We start from the raw sequence: 21,133 nt of genomic DNA, 5'->3' as shown, positions 1-21,133 counted from the left end.
TATCCTACCTTTCAGAAGCAAGTTGTGGCACAATTCCTTCTTGTCTCCTGAATCTGTAATTTGAAACTTGTCACAGTGCTTCTAAGCACTTCATATACCTTCCTATTATCTTGTAAATAGATACATTAAGTAGACACTACGCTAAGATTAAATATTTTAACCTTATTTAATAACATTTGCATTGTATTTTTTACTTCCAGGAAAAGCTTTAGCATTTCCATTGTAACCGATATATATAAGTGTTACCAAGCATAATTAAGGTGTCTTGAAAAGTATTTTGTTGAAAAAGCCACGTGTTTCTGATTTCAGATAAGAATTAGAAAACGATAGTCTTACCTTTAGAACTTGGACCATAAAACCAGCCTCTAAAACACTTTTTTTCCAGAATATGGTATTTAAAGAAATTGTTAAATTTATTTTTAAGTGTTAAGAGAGTCAAATGACTGGTAAGAAGAACTGAGTTAGAGAAACACAGAAGATGAGGTTATATTCCTGCAGATACCTGCTCTGAAAATGTGAAAAATACATGGCTGGACTGGACCTTGAAATGACTATGGATAAAAGGTGATCAAGAGAATACAACAGACATAGTATGCAGATTTGTTGTTTATGGATCTCAGAAGGGTCACTGATTATGACAAGACTTGACTCACCATAGGCCAGGCTAAAGCTGCACAGTATACTAATTTCTGTTATGAAATGGTTAAGGTGATCAAGAATTAACCGGTGTTCTTCCTTCCTGCCTAAACAATTTTAAGAAGCTTTTACATTGTAGCTCTTGCTACAGATCTCTGAACAAACTCCAGTAAGCCTTCTTGGTCTGCTTAATCCTAATGAAGTCAATGTGATTTAAATAGTATAATATCTAAATACTCTTGCTTGAATAAACTAGAACATCTTAATTTTTCTGTTTATATATGCATACATATCTATCTATGGAGAGAGAGAAAGACTATATTACCATGGTACAAGTATCTAAAACACAAAAATGTATGAGAAAATTGAAGTCATTACATACAGCACAGGGATTTAAAAATGTCCCTCAACATTAAACAAATGAAATCTGCAAGTACCTCTGTCAGGCTAATCGGTGCGATAAGCATGCATTTTCTTCAAATGCATTTTAAAATTATATTTCACCATACTATGTGGTCACACAGTATGATCCAGCACATCGTGACACATCATCAGTGTAGTTGTTGGTTAAGATCTGTAAAAACATGATATCTGCTATTTGATTATGTAGACTGCTTATTGCCTTAATAATGTCAGGTATGAAGAAAGTGTGCTTCTATACAAATAAAAATACCTGAATCACAACATCTGGTCCCAGATGACTTGGGCACTGGTATGAGAGACTTTCAACATGCAGAAGGTTCACTTTATAATACACCCTAATGTATTTTTAAAGATCATGCCTCTCTGAGTCTGCTTTGCTGCCATGTTCAGGGAATGCCTTTCCCTCCTCCCCTCCATCCCCTCTTTTTTTTTTTTTTTTTCCCCCTGTTTTCTTTCTTTTATTTTCTCTATCCCTTCAAGATATTTATTTTTTTATTAACATCTAAACCCTTCTTCTATTCTTCACAGCTTTAGATTACTAATTCAGCAAGTATTTGGTTTGGTTTTTTTTCTGTTTTTAAATAGTCAAAGTACCTATCCCTTGCTATGTATCACACATATACATATTTCTGTTTAATAAGTAACTATTTAAAACTGTAACCTAGACTGGAGACATGTAGCAGGGACTATAGAACGATAGTAGGAAAGAATGTTGTTTTAAGATTCTATTAAACAATATGCAGTCAAAACAAACATGTATTTTCTAGATCAAAATATATGATCTAGATGTAACAGATACTTGTCATATTGAAAACATCAGACACTACAAACAGAATAGGACTAAAGTTATATTGGGTATAAGATGCTGGGTATATGGTACTTTTTTGCTTGGAATCATCTAAAACATCAAAACAACTATTTGTCAATTGAATGCCCGTTCTCACAAAAACATTAAGAGAGGAAACTTTTAAGAGAAGAAATTCCATCTGAAGGGAAAGCAAGTGTCTCATTTCAGTTGTAAAGTGGAGCATGGTCATTTACATGTCTGAACCATCAGTAGAGTTTACCCCTATGGAGGCAATGAACCATCAGTTTCAGAAACAAGAGAAATTGATTCTAACCAATGCTTAAAATTGTGCTTTACTTTATCTGAAAGAGAATGCTTTTACTACTTTTCCTTTGAATACCAGCAGCATCCCTCTGAGCTGTTCATAACTGCTCTCCCACTGTACTTCTAATTCACATTTTCTGCTCAACTCTATCTTCACAAAGAATTTAGATTTAATGTCTCTGGAAGTGAATTTGCATTTAAAAAAAAACTTCTCCATTTCAAAATGCATTTAATGTTTTCTCATAATGTTTGAGCAAAACCTTAAACAAAAGCATGCAATAATGAAACCTTCTCATAAACATACTAACAAAATGGTGAATGTATTGCACCATCCATACATCATTTGTCCTCTTTCAGGCTGACATCTGTGCAAATTTAATGGTTTCAATGTCAACTCTCAGAAGAAAATACCAGTAGGAAAATAAAGCCGTGGCAGCATTTATTTTCTAATGCACAGAAAAGCAAAACCTGAGAGGATGAAGGAAGTTAGTCTATTTTGTGGCTTCTTTTCACATCACGAGATAAATTGTTTCCAATTGCTTTACTTTCATATTAAGTATGGACTGATTTGCATATGGCTTCAATTAAAAACCATGTGTAAGCCAGACATCTGTGATGGCTTGATCTCTTCCATATGTGTATGAAAACAGGCTATGCTGAATATGCTGACTGGGGATACCACAATAAACAAACAAGACCAAAGGATGACCTAGTAAGATATTACCTCCAAAAACACATTAGACCATGATCCGCTGGCTTTTAAAAATGATTGCCAAATATTGCCTGCATTAGTGGTCACCATGTCTGCCACTGGTGCTTCCCAGTGTGCACCATGCTGCATGCTACTGCTGATACATTATGTCTCTCTTAGAAATACCTAAATTACACCCAAACTCTTCTTTAAATTTCCTGTTGCCAATCCAGGGAACTCCACTGGCTTTATATCAAGGACAAAATGTCTCAAACCTTTACTATACCCATCTAGTACACTCTTTGATCTTTATTCATGTGCTGCACCCTTCTCAACAAGATCTAATGAAGCCATACATGTGCATTACACTCTTCTGCAATAACCACAAGCCTTTATTACTTGCTACTAAAACCTTGCGACCAATGAAACTGTTACTGATTTCATAATAGTCATAGTTTTGTGTAAGAACCAGACATCCAGTCATAGGAAGTCTCACTTTCTCAATTTTTTAAAGTACATTTTTAAGTCATTATAAGGCAGAAATGCAAGATTACAGAGGATAAGAGTTTCAGCATGTAACACAAAATTAGAATTTTAAACAGTGGTGAATTATTCAAAGTTCAGAGAATAAATGATAGGCCTGTGTTTTGGAAATGTAATGTCAACACTGACCATTTCACTTAGGACAGACATTTAGATTAGATTCTTGCAGAATTGGTATTTCCATGTAAACATAATATCAAGTCAGGAAAACTATGTCACATATTCATAACAATTCAGAGAAGCATACAAAAATTAAAATAGGAACAAGATTCTTTTGAATGGACATTAATGAGAATATGAAAAAAGTTCGTTTATCTACTTTTATCATTAATTTGGTGAAGGCTGCTCAAGCAACTCACAGTCAACAACAATTACATGAATATGCATGTGCATACATATATATTTGTATGCATACGAATTTATCTATAACAATAACTGATCACAAGAATTACTCAGGAATTCAGGCAGTTTAAAGCAATTGATATTGTAACACAGAGTGATGTGAGAAGGAACTCCTTGAAAATTTATGAAAGAAATTGTTCCTTGCATATGAGAAAAGCAATTTTCCACAGGGAAAATATCATAATTCTAAAGTTACACAGACGTACTCCCTTCGCACGGAGAATTTGTATGGTACAGTGCTTGCTACTAGCGCAAAACAACATGCATTGCATCATTCAGTACAGATCTCAAATCAGGATCCTAAAGAAAACATGAACTACTGCTTCCTGCAAGGGAAGGAAGATTTTGCAAGTGAAACACAGGAACAATAAATAAAGTGTAAACCTTTCCAGAAAAAAAAAAAAAAAAAATCTATAGACTTAGAAACAGAATGAAAAGTTATTTTTAAATGTTCATAATCTATCTTATACCTAATTATTTAGAACACCTTATAAGTAGTAGTGCAATTATTTTTCATGAAAATACTAAGAATTACACATGGGCCGTTACAGACAACAATTTCTTTGATGTTTAAGATTGTGAACACATGAACAAACAAAAAAAATTCTGTATATTACTGAACTTTTGTGTTATTTTAAAGAAATTTAAATTCCATGTCAGTGGAATAATACTTTTTCCATTTAATGGTGAAAAGTTAATCTCTTCCTGCAATAGTACATTTTATTCTTCCTTCTTGTTCCAAAAATAGAATCCTGTACCATCTGTAATCTGACATCCCTTCCCCCCCACTATTTCATGTAGTTATCTAAGGCTGAATCAATATTCCATTAGCTGGATTCAGTCGATGAACTGTCGTTCATTGCCTGCATTATTCTAGTTCTAAGGTTTTCACTGCTGGCACCACACAAGCAGAATTTATCGCAATACTAGCAAACCAGGAGCCACGCACAGATATTTATACAGGCTGCTTTAAAATCACAATGTCAGGAATAGCAAATTGTTGAGTGAGCAGCAGAACTGAAGAGGCCTCGCTGTCAGTGCTCTGTGTCCTGCTCGCTCCCGCAGCCCCTCCTTGGCGGGCCTCCCACGGCGCTCTGCCTGCGCGCCCAGGCTGGCGGCTCAGGCTCCGGGCGCCACGGAGAGCCACCTCTGGGCTGGCTGCAGGGGCCGCGGGCACAGGCCTCTCACTGGCCTCATGGCTGATGCCTCTCCAAGGGCCAAGTGCATTTTCTCCCAGAAAGTCACTGGTTTAGGATACACCCTCTAGCCACCTACTGGCTACCACGGCCCTTGCAGGGGTCCTCGTGGATTTACGGTGCTGTTGAGTTTGGTTGAGATTAGCTAGAACTTTCAGAACTTGTTAAGGTTGGTAGAGGGATGAACTGGTGCAGACACAGGCAATGCAATCACAAGAACCCCATCTGCTTTGAGAATTATTCTTACACCTAGACATGTATGGGAATTCAAACAGCTTTTGGTAAAGACTTCTAATAAAGCAGGCTAAATCCAAGTTATCAATTTCAGCTCGCTAATGGATTTAAATTATACATTAAAATGGTTAATGCAATAGTACAAAATTACTTGTTGTTATGTTGCGATACACCAAAAAGATATGCTAGTTTCTGACAGAAAGCATAAAAGCCCCCTGTGCTGCAACTCATGATTTTAGAAAAACAGTATGTTTTCCTTCCATATGCCCTGCTTGAAGTATTATTTCTGTGTTTGCAATAAAAGGTCAGAGTGGAAGAGATACCACTGAGTGCTCCAGAATTTAGAACTTAAAATTATTAAGTTTAACTCCAGTACAAAATGATGGTGCTTTAGTGGCATTTTTATGAAATCACAGCATGCTTGGCACAATCTGTATTTTTATGCTTTATTGAATGGAGCAAAAAATTTCCAAAATCTCTTGATGAGAACAGGCCAACAATTTCCAGTCATGTTTATTGTGACAGTGATTTGAAGTCAGCAGTAAGAATTATTTAATAGGAAACATATATCCGTAATGGCCTTATAAGTACATATAACATACAAGACAACAGAATATAGAACAGAAAAGTTACCAGTATTGAAACAGCACTTTTTGCCACTGCTAGTTTTCCCCTTCTTGTGCATGAAGAGTTCAAACAAAAAGGATAAAGACTAAGCCACTGACATGAGACTTGTTTCTACAAGTCTGAGCACAGTAAATTAACGTGGATTTACATCAACCACCAGTAATTATGTTTTATGTCAGTCAATAAAGAGCAGAAGAACTATGAATTCCCACTGTTAGAGCTGTACTATATTCAACCACAGAAAAGTTTTACCGGTTCAAAAATTTAATGCATCTACCAAAAATGCAAAACACCTTAAATGTAGTCCACATCCAAATCTCAGAAGAACATGTCTGACTAGATTTATAAATTTGGCCAGTGTTTCTGCTCTGTCTGAAATCAGCGTTACTTCCATAGCTCTCAAAAGCTAGTGTACTCACCCAAATGCTCTTGGCCAAGATTCAGTTATCTAAGCCACTTTCCATAAAAGTTTCACTGTAGTTAATCTTGCTGTATACATTTAAATGAATCCAGACATTTTGGATATACAGCTCTAAAAAATGCCAAATCAATGCCCCCACTAACACAGAGGGAAGATATAGTCGCTTAGTGTTAAGCACCACGTAACATAATACTCTTACTTGAAAAGCACATTTACACATTCTGCAGCCTATGGCATTCTATATAAAAGCGGGGACTCTTAAAATAAGAGCCTATGACAGCTGACCATTTTGTACACAGGTTTTTGTATGACAGCATTGCTACTACTATTACAACATAACAAATGCCATTACAAAACCAGAATGATCTAGAAAGTTTAATCTGACATATACCAGTTCCCAACACTACACCTTAGAGTTTCTTCCCTTCAAGGTATTCAACACTTCGCTCCTATTCCTCTACTTTGAGTCTTGCAAAATATTAAATGCCCACTTTCCTCAAGGTCATCTGAAAACATAAGTGCATTGTCAGCTCAAAGTCACCCACAAATATCATCCAAAAATGGAAAAAGAAAGGTGTAAAGTGTTATTTTGTCTCAGACATTAATGTTTGTGGTAGCATTGATGACAATCTCTCACAAGATTTCTTTTTGTGGAAAGCTTTAATTAAATACACCCAAATATTATCAGAAGCAATGTAGAAATCTAGCAACACATTTTATCATGAGGTAAGAGATGGCACTGGACATAAATATTACAAGAATTTTTCTTTTTAATTCCTCTAGTGTAGAAAGAAAAATATAGAAAAGAGAATGTGAGTCCTCTGCTGCAAAATGTATTCATGTGTCACTACCAGGCTATTCCATACGCTTGACATTGAAATTCTAGGGAAAGCAATAATTCATATAAAGTAATTGGATATGTCAATTCTAATTAGTCCACAAAGGCTAGGTAAGTATCCTTAGGGGACCACAGGGTATCTCTGTGTTGCTGCAGACAAATCAAGTATCCAAACCTTGGATAGTCCGTGGCTTGGGACACAAGCGTTTACAGAGCAGTTCAGAATGTTGCAGCAAGGCAGCAGGGGAACAAAGTTGAAAAACAAAAGCTGGCCTTCCTGCTTTTTGCTGTCCACTGTTTTTGGCAAGCTAGACTACTATGCATTAAAGGACACCCACTGAAACACGAACAAATGAAAGCAAAAGAAGCAATAAACATTCACTTAACACTATAACATGCAATGTTACAGCACCTGGTTTCAACAGAAACCATGAAGTGAAAGAGAGTGTTACTATATAGGGTTTTCTTTTATCACTGTGCAGGGAAAATGTCCGTTCCTTTATCCCTAGGAGTAATTGTGTTCACTACCATCGGTCTTGAAGAAACTGAGCATCCAGAAGGGCTGAAATTCCAAACAAAAATGTTGTCTTCCAGATCTAAACCTCAAAAGAAATCTAAACGATGTCAGAAATGAATGTATCGTTAACATCCCTAAACGGGGGGTAGAAGAATATACACAAATTATAGTGTATGTCAACACTATTTGGATTGAATTTCAGCCAGTATTTTTCCTCCTGCCCTGGTCTACAGTATTGGACATGTGTGGTTTTTCAGCACCATATCATTAGCCTACTTATCCATTTGCATAAATTTCTGCTACTGCATTGGCCTAATAAGTAACAATACAACTTAATTGTACATATTACAGTGTGCTGTTGTCTACCAGTCAGTGACTCATCATATGAGAAGAAATAAACCATTTGTTGATAGAATACCATGGAGTTTACCCAGACACATCACCAGACATAAAATACAGTCATGGATTATTTTAAATGGATTATTTTATATATTTATAAATGGAAATAAGTACATTTATTTTTCAGAAGCATGCAGTAGTTCTTGTAGTAGCCTATTCACCAGCCTAGCCTGTAATGGGTTAGGATCCTTATTCTCACTCATACTTAAACAGATGCATTTTCAGAAGAAAATTACAAGCTTTGTAACAGATTTAAGACTTTGAACAGAACATGTTTCTCCCTATTTTCTGAAAAGGAATTCTCGTGTGACAAGAGGAAATCTTTCAATTATGTCAAAAGACAGGAAGAACAGAAGTCTACTTCCTCTCACTAGTCTGTTAACATCATCTTGCTCTACAGGGAACTGATGCACATAAATTCAAGGAATTAAGACAGGAGTCAATACAGCAACTTTGTATTTTTCCTGAAATTTATTTTAACATAAACCCAGCCTTAAGTAGGAAGATCACAGAAATACTTACAGTCTGAAGTAATTTATCTGAAATTTGATAGCCTCATACCACAAATACCATGCATTACCTGTGGTCTACTGGAATGCACCTGACCTGCAGTCCACTCTCTTCTGTCTTCCCCTTTCAGATTGTATTTGTACCGTAGCTGAAATTTGAGTAAAATTCAGCCAACCTCCATTCTATTTCTACTATATACACCTCATCTTATGGCAACGGACCATATATGTATTGGAATACCTGAATAGGACCATTACCAATCTCTGTTTGGCTACACAATATTCAGATATCATACAACCAGAGGGTTCCATGCCTTCATTAGAGTTTATGTGACCCTGACTGCTCAGGCGGGGTAGCTGTACAAGAAAGATAAATTCATATAGGATAAAGTTTTCAAAAGAGCTCAAGCCTAAGTTTTTAGTGCAATTTAACACACAAAACACAAATTTATAACTCACTTCAGTTCTAAATTGCCTTTAAAACAATCCTGTCCTTGGGTACCTCTGAAAATTTCACATACTAAGCTTTTATGCCACCACTGGTGGTACTGCTTCAGTATTCCAAAATATTCTTACTCTGCAAACAATAGTCTTGGAAACCACATTTTCCTATGGGTCAGCTGGTGTAGAGTTAGTAGTCCTTGAAGAGGAAACTGAAAAGTCATCAAGAAAAATTACTCTCTACCTTGTATCCACTTGTATCAACTCATATAGCTGCCTTTCCATTTAGTAAGGGAACACTGGGTGTTTTCATAATTAAAGAGACTCATTTGTGCTAGGTAGTCAACACAAATAATATGTAATTACATTCAGAGATCTCCTTTTTCAGTGTAACAGGTTAGCAAAACCTTGAATTCCTTACTTTTTACCAGTAAGACAAAACCATTATGTATACACATATGTGAGGTATCTGTGTACAAAAATACTTTTAGACTACTGTTAATTGTTTGCACAAACTTAATTATCTTCCTTCAATGTCCCAATCATAAAAGATTTTTAAAAATGCAAAAATTTGCAACAGACTTTAAAATGAGGAAAAAAAACAGACAAGTTTATTTTTCCAAATTTCATGATATAGAAGGCTAAAAAGAATGAAGCAGCTAATTAGTCTAAGCAAAAGATAATACACTCTTTCTAATATGTGGAATAAATAACTAACCCATTCAATAGTATTAATACACTGGTTTGGCACAGCATAATAAATAGCACTGGACTGCCAGAAATTGAACTTCTTTTCCAATTGGGATTAATAAAGTTCTCTGGATGCATATATATTCGTATAGACAAAAATAATATATGTGCCAGGTTTCTCAGTATACTGAGGAGACTGAATACCTCTTCATCTCTCATTAAGAGAGATGGCATTCAATTTCAAAGAAAAAAGATTTATTTCCATCTATTTAAGCATCTATATATATAAAATGAAGATTTCAGTCTAGAATAATAACCTCTGAATAGCCTTTGAAATGGGGGGTGGGGGGAAATAAGTATCTGACATATAAAATGACTTGTTAAAATTGAAATTTGATTACATATTAGGTACAGAAAAAATACTTCCTAATATACTCACAGTATTGACAAATCAAAAAGTATATCAGCAGAATGAAAAACGAAAAGGATCTCAAGAGAGATACTTGTAGGTACGATCATTAAAAAGTAGTATTAATTTAAGCAAAACGTGAATAATTTTAATTCAGAAAAAACAACCTTATAAATAAAGAGACAGCTATGAAAGACTGGCTGCTTCATCTTCAGCACAGTATACTTCAAAATAAATTATTGCAAACTGCTTTCCATCTGACCAAAAAAAATACTGTTACTGTTGTAATTTTGTTAAAGAGAAGCCTAATAAAGAAATACATTAGAAAAACTTTAGGAAAAAAAATAAAACATATTAATTTGGCAACTGTGTCCCAACGTTGTTTAAAAAAAAGTAGTAAATATGCAAGCAAATTAAACTCACATCAGTTGTTATAAACATGTTGACCCACAGGTGACTTTATTTTGCCTTCTAACTGAAAAACTATCATGCTTGGATTGCTAGCTTTTGCCGTAACTGCAGGGAGAAATTTTCTGATCTTTATTTCTCCTTGAATGCTATCATAGCACAGTGCCTAATTTCACTAGCTGAATGCTTATGAATTATCAGTACTTTTAATTACTTCAGATACAATCTATATTGGAGCATGCTTTTCATTCTACATTCACTTTTTTTCCATTCATTATCAAAGTCTTTCTTTACACTAGACTGTTTATATTTTAATTTGTGCAGGCTTTAACAATATATTGACTCCAATACTGTCCTAATTAAATTAAATTTGCTTGCATAGATTTGAACAGCAACCCGTGTTGACCTCAGAAGTAGTCCTTTTTCTTCTTTCCAATATATTTTACTGTCTATCAAAAAATTATTTTCCTCAGGCCCTACTAATTCTTTTGAGTCAGCCTTTGTGCAACTAGTCCTCCAATATGTATCCAGATTAGTATTTCAGTTTTAATAAAATTACAGTCCAAATCCTAAATAGCCTGTACTTTTTAGGCCACAGATGTTATTTAGGTCACTTCAAACAAATAATTGCAGAGCAGCTTCTGACCAACTAGGAAGAAAGGACTTTGATGTTTAAGATAGGGTTTTTTCCCTACAGCCATCATTCCCAATTTTCTTCATAATTAAAACACTACTCAAAAGTGTCTCTCTAGAATGGTCAAATGATTGAAGCTGAAAGTATGGCTCACCTATGACTTTTCCTTTCATAATACATAAATTCAACTCTGAGCAATCCCAAGAATGTGTGAATACTTTCTCTCTCTTACAGTGAAGATACGCTCACCTTCTGCACTTCAGTTTTACCCTTTCAAAAACCAGATTATTCTATCGTTTTAAATTATTTAATTTTTAAGGTAAAATACATATATTTCTATATCACCATGTTGCCACTTCTGTTATGCACAGGTGCAACTAATACTTTTATTTTTCCCTTTTTACATTTCTTACATCTTCTTTCCTACTGCAGGTCATCATCTTCCAGTGTAAAGTCTTTTCTAGATTGGATTCTCATGTAATGCCTAATTAAATAATGCACTGAATTCAGCTTTCTTTCAAAAGAAAAATTACGATCTGTGATTGTACGTATTACTAATATCTCTTCTGATTTTATTCAGAAATAACACAATGGTTTGAATCAATTAACCAATACATACTAGTTTGTGGGTTTTTCATATTTATTTGTTAAAAGTGGATATAAAATCATATCGAGGACAAATGCATAATAGTAAGCCTTCGCTGCCTTTAATAATTAGCATTTGAGAATTCAGTTAATGGTTTAGGACAGGAAAGAAAAATCACAAGAGATGCCTCCTTTATTTTTTGCTTTCTCTTGCACTTCAAACCCTAATTATGGATCAGCATTTAGTTATGTAATAAATGTATGTTCTTTTTTTTTCTTCCCCTAACGAGTCTGCCTTTTGCTCGTGATCATAAAAGGGGATTTTCCCCCATCCCAGTCCTATCTTGAACCCCAAGCCTGGCTCTCTGTCCCTTCTCATTGCCAGAGGGGAAGGGAGAGAGAGCTGCTGCATTGTGGTTGGCTGCCAATCAGGCCTAAACCACGACAGCTGTGTAATGGTTTATATTGCTATGATAGAAGCAGAGACACTGCTCTTTGATGTGTAACCCCAAACAACTACTACCCACACCCCCAAAAGCCAGTGGGCTGATGGCCAGGCCCTTAGGGAGGGCATATGGAAATATGGCATCAGAACACACACTTTCAGTGTGTTCCAAAAGCGTGAGCTAAGACAGTCAAATTTCTCTTGGTTTCCTGAAGCAACATAGTGGTTCTCCAGCTAAACTCATGATCAACATGCAGCTGAATTCCTGATGCATCAGTGAGCCTAAGCTTACCTGAGAGATTTCTACAGTACATTGGATATGCTTCTCTTAAAAGTTTTACACAACCCACCTAGCTACGATGGAGTAGAATATCCTGCCTGGAAGAAATAGGTCATGTAACTTGGACATTGCCAATTGCCAGCACAAATCAATTAGGAAATCCATGTGCCAAAAAAAAAAAATAAAAATAAATCAATGCTCATTGAGATGGCCCAGTGAGTGGATGATATACAGAGTACAAAGTAGTACTGACATGTATTGATATAAACAGGAATTCAGCTATCAGTGATCCAGATAGGAACAAAACACAGTGTGCATATCATTGTGGATCCTCTGCCAGCATGAGCCTGGGAACACACACCCTGCTGAGTGGGGCAAATGGAGGGACAGAGGAAGAGAACAAACCATTGCTCCTGCTGTTACCACCTACCTCCGCAGGCGGAATTTTAGACCAGATTGTTTGGATTGATGTTTCCCCACAGTTCTTTTCATAACAAGTTTTAAAAAATGTTTTTCAAAGTATATGTATATCTGAATCTACAAATATACTTAACATTCTACTCTATGCACCCTGTCCATAAACACACACACAATGCATTAACATACTGACATATTACTGATTGGGGCTGTATTTTAGCTGCCCATAAACTGTATGAAGTTTGCTTATAATGTAACTCAGGAAATCAGAGGTAAAATGACATGCTCCTTAAAACATTCTGATTCAAACAATTTCTTATATGTTAGTTCCTGATTATGGCATAAGGAAAACACAGATAACTCCTATACCCCCTTTTTTAAAAATTACTTTTTAAGTAAGGTCTTTCCTCTTTCTTCAGACTAGCTAGTCTAAAAATCCATTACAGTTATGAACTCCAAGACACAATTTTCACTGATCATTTAATCAGTTAGATTTTAGTGTAATAGTCTATTAATGTTTCAAGACTTAGCACAGAATAAGAAAACAATTGTGAAATTTTAGAAGTGTATTTCAGTTCTTAATAAAGGCACCATCAGATCTGCTACCATTCAATTGTCATTACTGAAAAGAAGAGAAATTCTTAATGATGTTTTTTGTTTACATAGATTAAAATTCTTATAAATTATTACAGATCAAAACCAGATATTATACTTAGTCTTGTAAAACTTTTACTTGTGATCCTGGCTCTGTAAGAAGCTACAAGAATTGAAGAATGTGTTGTGCACAGCAGCAAGGCAGAAATGTCAGAAGCAAGTGAATACCACCAAGAGCAGAGCTGCAGGCAGCAGACTCACTCAGCAGAAAGCACATGGAATAGGCAAGATAATAAAAATTTGTAAATTGGGGGGGGAGGGGGTTGAAATCAGAAAAAGCAGGCATTTTAGAAATAGAGTGAGAAACAAGGGTAAGGGTTTAAAGGCAGGAGACTAAATAAATGATACCAGGAGCTGGAAAATCCCTATCCTACTTTAAAAGAAAAAATAAGGTGATGAGACAGCACAGTAAGAGAAGAGCTGCACTACTGACCAGCTGCAGGGCCAGCATTTAAGAGGTATAGTTTCTTTGTTTAAAAAAGAAAAAATAATAATAATAAAAAAAACCAGCAAGGGTCCTCCTAATGGGCACACTTGATTTAAAGGAGTTCTTCCAGAAGAAACTTCTTGGGCCTGCTATTTCTGACTGGTATCAGGGCAGAGCACAGCATTTTTCTTTAGATAACATAATATAACATGGTGGGGTATTTAGGTTCCTTTTAGGTAGAAAGCAAGGTTTCAGAGGAAAAACTCTTAAGTAGAGTTTTAAATGTTTCCAAAACACAAAAGCGTATTGGGTGATGCAGTATGCACCAGTTTACAGGTATGGCTGCATCAAGGCCAAAAGCATTTCTCTGATTTGACATATAAGTTCTTTAGTTTGTAAGATTAGATTTTGAGCTACATTAAGGATATTTTGTAATTAGACGTACTTGCAAGAAGCATATACGTAATAAAAGGTACTTCATACTGCTTTTTTCTTAGATCAAGTATATTTTTCATGTTTCTTTTCCATTTTACTGCTAAGTGCCAGTTTCCCTGTTGGAGACAGTTTTTCTTACAAAAATCTCACAGGATAACCTAGCTTGTGCAAAAGCAGAACTCCTGATAAAGCAATGAAATACTGGGATTGTCATATGTAATTTACCTACATCATTTTACTAATTTACTTTTTTGTATTTTCAATATCCTTTCACCTGTTCACCTACACAAAGTTATTTTTTCTTTAGAATTAAGTTAATATATTGCATTTTATTAGCTGGTAGGAATTAAATAACAGAAAAAAAAAAAGAATTTTCTGACATCAAATACATTGTTAAGAGGTTAACTAAATTAACAACCTCTTATTTATGAAAAAACAGTGTTCTTCCAAATTTGGATGCTTGCAAGATGCTAAAAAAAAAACCTTAAATTGACACATGTGTCTGCATGTGTCTGTACTTTATCTAAAGTCTATTTTATCATTCCAGTCTTGTCTTAAAGCTCACTTTAAACAATCTTCCAGTCTAATTATTACCTTCTGGCTCCTTGTGCCATCCTTTTGAATGCTGGCATGGTGAAAACACTCAGGTCCACTTGGTTTAGTATAGTGTGGCAAGTGTCAGTGAAATATGAGGGCATATGGCATATAATTACAGAACCATATGGATGCCAGTAGTGATAGTCAACAGTATTTGAATGCAAGACCAAGAAAGTTAGAGGAATAGCATCATACATAATCAAAAAATGGATATATATAGTTTCTTTACAGCTGAAAGCAGCCTGTGCATGTCTGCCCTTTAATGAAGCCACTGTGTATGTAAAAGGATATAGCTGTAGAGAATGCAGTCTACATTATTTTAGTTTTGGTTTGGAAATTTATAAACCCAGATTGTTAAGATGAGTGACCCAAGAAATCACTTACCAATGCACATAGCAGATCAACAGCTTCCAGTATCAATTCTTGGTGGCCAATGCGAGTGACTCCCAGTTCCTCAAGCTCCTGATGAGTGATGTGTAGCAGCTGTTCACCATTGATCTTCTCTCTTTCAAAATTTTTTATGTATTGTTGGAGGCAATCATCAAGGCCTATTTAAAAAAAGCCAACAATGCATATTCAGGAAATGGAGACAATCATAACTTGGTAATTCACAAATATAGATATTTCTTGTGAATACAAGTATAATTCCTTGTTGGAATGTGAAAAAAAAATAATAATTTAATTTACATAGTATAGCACATTCTACTAATGAGAAAGGTTTATATTACTGACATTATTTTCAACATTATTAAACATTTTAATACTAATCTTAAACCTTTATGGTACTTATTAGGAAGACAGAGGGAAGGACAAAGAAGCACAGAGTGACATTATAGAAAACCTTTTTCTTATGATGTCATGAAGACCTAAATATAAGCTTATCTTATGAGTAGGTGCATATTCTTCATTGTATTCCTCTTCGAAGGAATCTTCGAAGTCATGTAGTGTGCCTATCATTGAGTAGGAAGAGTGCTTTTCAGGCTCAGTAATCACCTACACTAATGCTACAACCAGTGTGAATTCTTTTTTTTTTCCAAGTCAAAATACACAACTTTCTGAAACTCAATAACATACAAATGGTTTTGTTACAAAACCTTTGATTAATAATAGAAGTTTGCCCATGCACAAAGAATTATTCCATTTTCTCCTGAAACTTGGTATGGTAAGAATAACAGATTTGGTAGATGCCACATTATTCTATTTCTCAGACCAGAGAAGGGACTGAATAACAACATAAGTCAAAATATTTTTAATTCCTCCAAATTGGTTTCAGAACCACATATGCTTTAAGTTTCCAGCTAGATCAATTAGTTGAACACAAAACTCTTTACTATTGAAAGCTACAGGAGGTTACACACAGTTCCCTGAAGGACTCTGTCCAGAATTATTCTAGATTCAGTGGAAACCCAATATGCATATGAATTTCTGGAGACCTACAAAAATTCAGCTTCAACAATTTCAACTACCAAGTAGAGTAAGTAGAACACTTTGATTCTCAATTATTTGTTCTACAGTGAAGCAAGTAAACCCAAAATCCATAAAAAGTACAGACATCCAGAAACCACAGAAATAACCAAATTGAGTATTTAAGGAAGATAGAGCTTTGAAATATAATTTCTGGATGCAGTCTTCTATTAAATACACATGAAGTTACCAGTATGGTTAAATTCAGGAGAAAACGTGCATGCAAGCACTAAGAAAACACAGTGTGTATAAATAAAAGAAAAGCAATAGGCATATGAACAATATTGTTCTCATTTCTGTTTATAAGTTCTCATCATGAAATATAAACAGAAAAAGAAAAAGTTAATGTTGTCTTCATTTCCCGAATTATTAATGCAAGGAAACAGATAATTCTATTGTGTACCTTAGCATCTTTTTAAAGATAAATTTGTAGTTATTTTATGTTTTTTGAACCACAAAGGTCCTTTTAAGTAACCAGATGATAGAGTTTAGCAATGATGAACACAAACATATTCCTCTAAATTAGTACAAGAAAGCTAAATGAGTGAAGAGGATGAAGAAAGTTCACCAAAAACATACTAGAAAACTACATTACTATCTACTACTCCATTTATAAGCATACCATCTTAGATAATATTAAATGATTTAATTCAATCTAATAAAATTAGTCTATTCTATTTTAATAGAAAATATTAGCTAAACACCCCAGCCTGACAGAATGCTGGGATTAGTTAGTGTTCAGAGATAAATTTCTAAAAGTTATAGGATGATTTAGTCAGCATAAGCAAACCACCTGCTCAGGAAGAGGAAGGCTTGTGGAAACTGAAGTCAGAAAATATGAAATGTAAAACTAACCTGTAGACAAAAATAGTTTATATGGTCCATGTTTTTTTATTCTCAATTTTTTAAACAGAGTATCTGAGAGAGATCTGACACCTTATATTTAGCATGCTAATTATTACCACAGTCTCAATTAAGCCAACATAATTCAGTTGAGGTACAAGGACAGTGATGACAAAAGAATTGAATAAAACAGAACAATGTATTTGTCTTCTGTTCCATAAATACAAGGGGATATACTGCAGTTTTCTTCCATTAACTTATCTTTCAAAATTATTCAATTATTCACTCTGTATACTGATAGTCCCAAGTTATGTCATAGTGTTCATTTACTATTTACCAATTAACATGCACAGCTTTATAGTCACTTATACATATATCCCATATAAGATTAAATTAGTGATATAAAATGTCATATTTTATGACATATTCATAAGTATGTCATATTCATAATTATGAGGCAGTTTGGTTTTGGGGGTTATTTTGTTTTTTAAACCCAAATCAGCAGTCTGTAACTAACACCTAAGTCTTTTCTCAGTTCTGGAATGGTTTGCAAACAGGAGACTATTTGTCTGCATCTGCTTACAGTTTTAAATAATCTAATGAATGATTTTATGTAAGGATATTTCAGTTTGGATTGGTTGAAAACTGGTCACTGCAAGTTCTGCATTTATTATTTATCATTTGAAATTCAGAGCCATTATCCATTTCTGTTTCCTGCTTGCTCAAAAACAATTCTCAAACAATTTCAGAGCAAATTCCAAAACCCATGCATTCCAGATTTGCCTTTAGTAAGTATTTTCCTAAAACTTATGAGAAAATGTCACCGAAATTGATACCAAAAATTAAATTGTTTTGAACAAAAGTGAAGCAAATTACATACACACACACACAGAAATATTTGTCCATTGCTCTCTGCTTTTGTACCTAGGAGTTAAGTATTGCATGCCACTGTTGTTTCTTGTGATGTAAAATTTTGTGTTTGGTAAGTGTGAGGCATTACAAAGTGAGAATTTAGCAATCAGTAGTTTCATTCTTTATTATCATGGCTACAAATGTTTTTAGCATGAGAATATCAAAGATGTAATTAAAAAGAGTACAGAATGAGATAATTTTGACTCACCAAAGCCAAATGGAGTATTTATTTCCTCAAGCCACTTGGGCTTCATTAGTGCTCTTTATGTAATTTCCTTGATATAGTTTCTGTTTACAGATAAGACTTAAATTAGTTAAGATTCATAACTACAAAGAAGTAAGGGGCATTAACTCTGTTTTATATGTAGGTAAATAAAATTAAACTACTATTCCCAAATTACACAGTATCAGTTAGGCAAGAAACAGGCTTGCAGTTCTGTTTCTGCCCATTCTTACTTTTTTTTTGAGTACAGTTTGCAACTAACCAATATATCCCTCATAGTAAAATTAATTAATTCAAGGAAAAACATGTATGCTTTATTTTCAAGCTGAGACTTACCGTCCATGATGAGAAACCTGCTATATTGTCTCTTCCCATTTTTATGTAAAAGAAAGGTTATTCCACCCACATCGACTAGGAAAACTGTCTCTCTGTATTCAAACAGTAGAGAAAAAGCAAGCATCTCTGATACGTTGACTGTAAACTATGATTTTGTAAATAAGATGTAGTAAATTGCCTAAATGAAGGAAACTTGAAGGAGACAGAAAAAAGGTATGGAGAAAGGGCTTGAAAAGAAAAACCAGTTAGCCTTAAAATGTTATTTTCTGAACTCCGTAATTAAGGATAAAGGGAACACATTAAAACAAAAAAGCAAACCAACATGTTATAAAAAAATTCTCTGTAGAGCTAGCTAAAATAAGATTTAAATATTAGCTCAGAGCCAACATTACAAACCAGATGCTACATATTGTGGGCAATAAGACCCACTGAGATTAAAATGATTCTTTCCATCGATGTCAACAAACATCAGGTTTGTTTTACATTAAAAGCACAAACATAGTTGCCATATTATGTAAAGATCTGTTCCTTTCTCTCTGGCATTAGACAGGGATATTGAAAAAAAAATACTAGAACTAAATGAAGGAAAAGCACAGGTTGTTGCTCTCTATGCAGGAAGTCTAATTATGCAGAGAGGGCAGCTTCCACAGCGGAGAAATGTGGTGACAATAACTTTGTCAAGTGTGATTCATTACAAAAGAAAAGTAATTTCTAAATTTAAAAGTCTGTCATTTCCCATTTTTCATAAATCTCTCCATAAATTACATGCATTCTCTTATCCTTATTCACATATTTTAATAGGTTCTTGTTACTTAATTTAAACTATGCTGGTTTTGTCATCTATCCTAAAAATTCTTGGCCAAATGACGGTTTTGTTGATACTACATCCTTATTCCCAGAGGAAAATATACAGCAGCTGGCTAGAACAGAACCCTGACTGTGAAATGGAAGAGTTATGGAGAGGGCAGACAGGAAAGGTCCTCGCCAGTTCAGCTTGTCACAAACATGACTGCTCTCCCGAGGTGATTCTTCTGACAGAAGAGGGTATACAAAATGATACGCTCTGCTATAAAAATGCAGTGTTGCTCATTCTGCTCTTAGGATCTAGGATGAAAGAGAAGGAAAATAGTTCAGTGCATCTACCACTCCTGACTTCTGCAATTCAGCACTGATGTGAGGAAATGTTAGAGTCCACTTATAACTAGTTTGGCAAAGAAGTCAAAACTACTTTGATTAAGGGTCTGAGAGTATTTAACATTTTCCCTCATTAAAGTAATTTTTAAACCAAAAAGCACATAGCAGAATACTAAAATCACAATAGCACAAAGACTTATACATAACAGTAAATTTGAGGTAGAGGTACAAGTGTCTGTGGAATCTAGGTCTAAAGGACAAAACGTGAAAGTCAATGGAATGATCTCAGCTTGTTCAGAATGATTACACTTTGGTCTGCCAAGAGTAAAGTGGTATTCCTATTAATGTATCTCATTTGACTAATAAAAGCTACATAACAATCATATCTCTGTTGCTACAGAATGGTGACTTGTGAAAAATCAATAAATCAAAGTGAAACGGGGACAAACTCAATATTCAGATGTTGTTGCACTAGATGGTGGAGGAAATCCACTAAAGCTTCTGTGTCCTTCAGTGAAGATAAATGCAAGTGGTGACTGTGCTTGTTTGTGAGGGCAGGTATCTTGTATAATATGACCACAGTGCACAGCAGGAATGCACACAAGTGTGTGAGCAGAGTTGTGAGCCACCAGGGTCATCTAATGTTTCAAAAGAAAACTGATTGTACTGAAACTACCTCTGGGTGACAAGGTAATCAAAAAAAAAAAAAAAAAAAAAAAAAAAAGAAAAGACACAAACACTGCAAAGAAGGGAACAGAAAAGGTAAAAGACAACCAGAAACTGTGTGCACTTGTGTGCACTTTGAGAAAAGGTGTGGAGAAGAAGACTGATGAAGTAGGTTTGGAACCATAAGAAAAGAAGCATATTTGATTCCTGCTATTTTTTGCAAGTGACCTCACACATGACCTTCCAAATGAACAGGACTGTACCTGAGACACCTCACCTGATTCCACCAATGGATTCTCTTCCTAGGCAAAACAACTTGCAAGTCCAGAAAATTAGCTATTCACTATCAGGAGAAAAGGAAACTAATTTCTGTGCTGGAAATAATCTAATTAATTTGGGAAAAAAGCACAAACTTCTGCTCCTCTCACAACCTTCAGTTTACATATGCAAACCTGCTTAAACATATCCAGTGTTTAACAGCATTTACAAGCTCAGTCCAAACAGTGGTTTTACAGAAAGCAAAAAAGTTGGGGTTTGTTTTTTTTTAAAAAAAAACTAGTGGTATTTTCTATATAAAGCAATATTT

At 34.8% G+C, this 21,133-nt stretch overlaps 1 protein-coding gene across 1 annotated transcript in view; it reads right to left on the bottom strand.

The window, feature by feature from the left end:
• Window positions 1–21,133, bottom strand: part of LOC104364206 (connector enhancer of kinase suppressor of ras 2) — a 215,331-nt gene that overhangs the window by 127,130 nt on the left and 67,068 nt on the right. Inside the window, exon 2 of the mRNA XM_032982760.2 lies at window positions 15,354–15,517. Coding sequence (XP_032838651.2) covers window positions 15,354–15,517 — 164 coding nt within the window. The remainder of the gene's footprint in view (window positions 1–15,353; window positions 15,518–21,133) is intronic.

Source organism: Tyto alba, unplaced genomic scaffold, assembly GCF_018691265.1.
Source record: "Tyto alba isolate M040663 unplaced genomic scaffold, T.alba_DEE_v4.0 Super-Scaffold_5, whole genome shotgun sequence".
Taxonomy (NCBI): Eukaryota; Metazoa; Chordata; class Aves; order Strigiformes; family Tytonidae; genus Tyto; species Tyto alba.
Note: the sequence above shows the minus strand (reverse complement) of the source record. Positions and strands in the feature narration are given on the sequence as shown.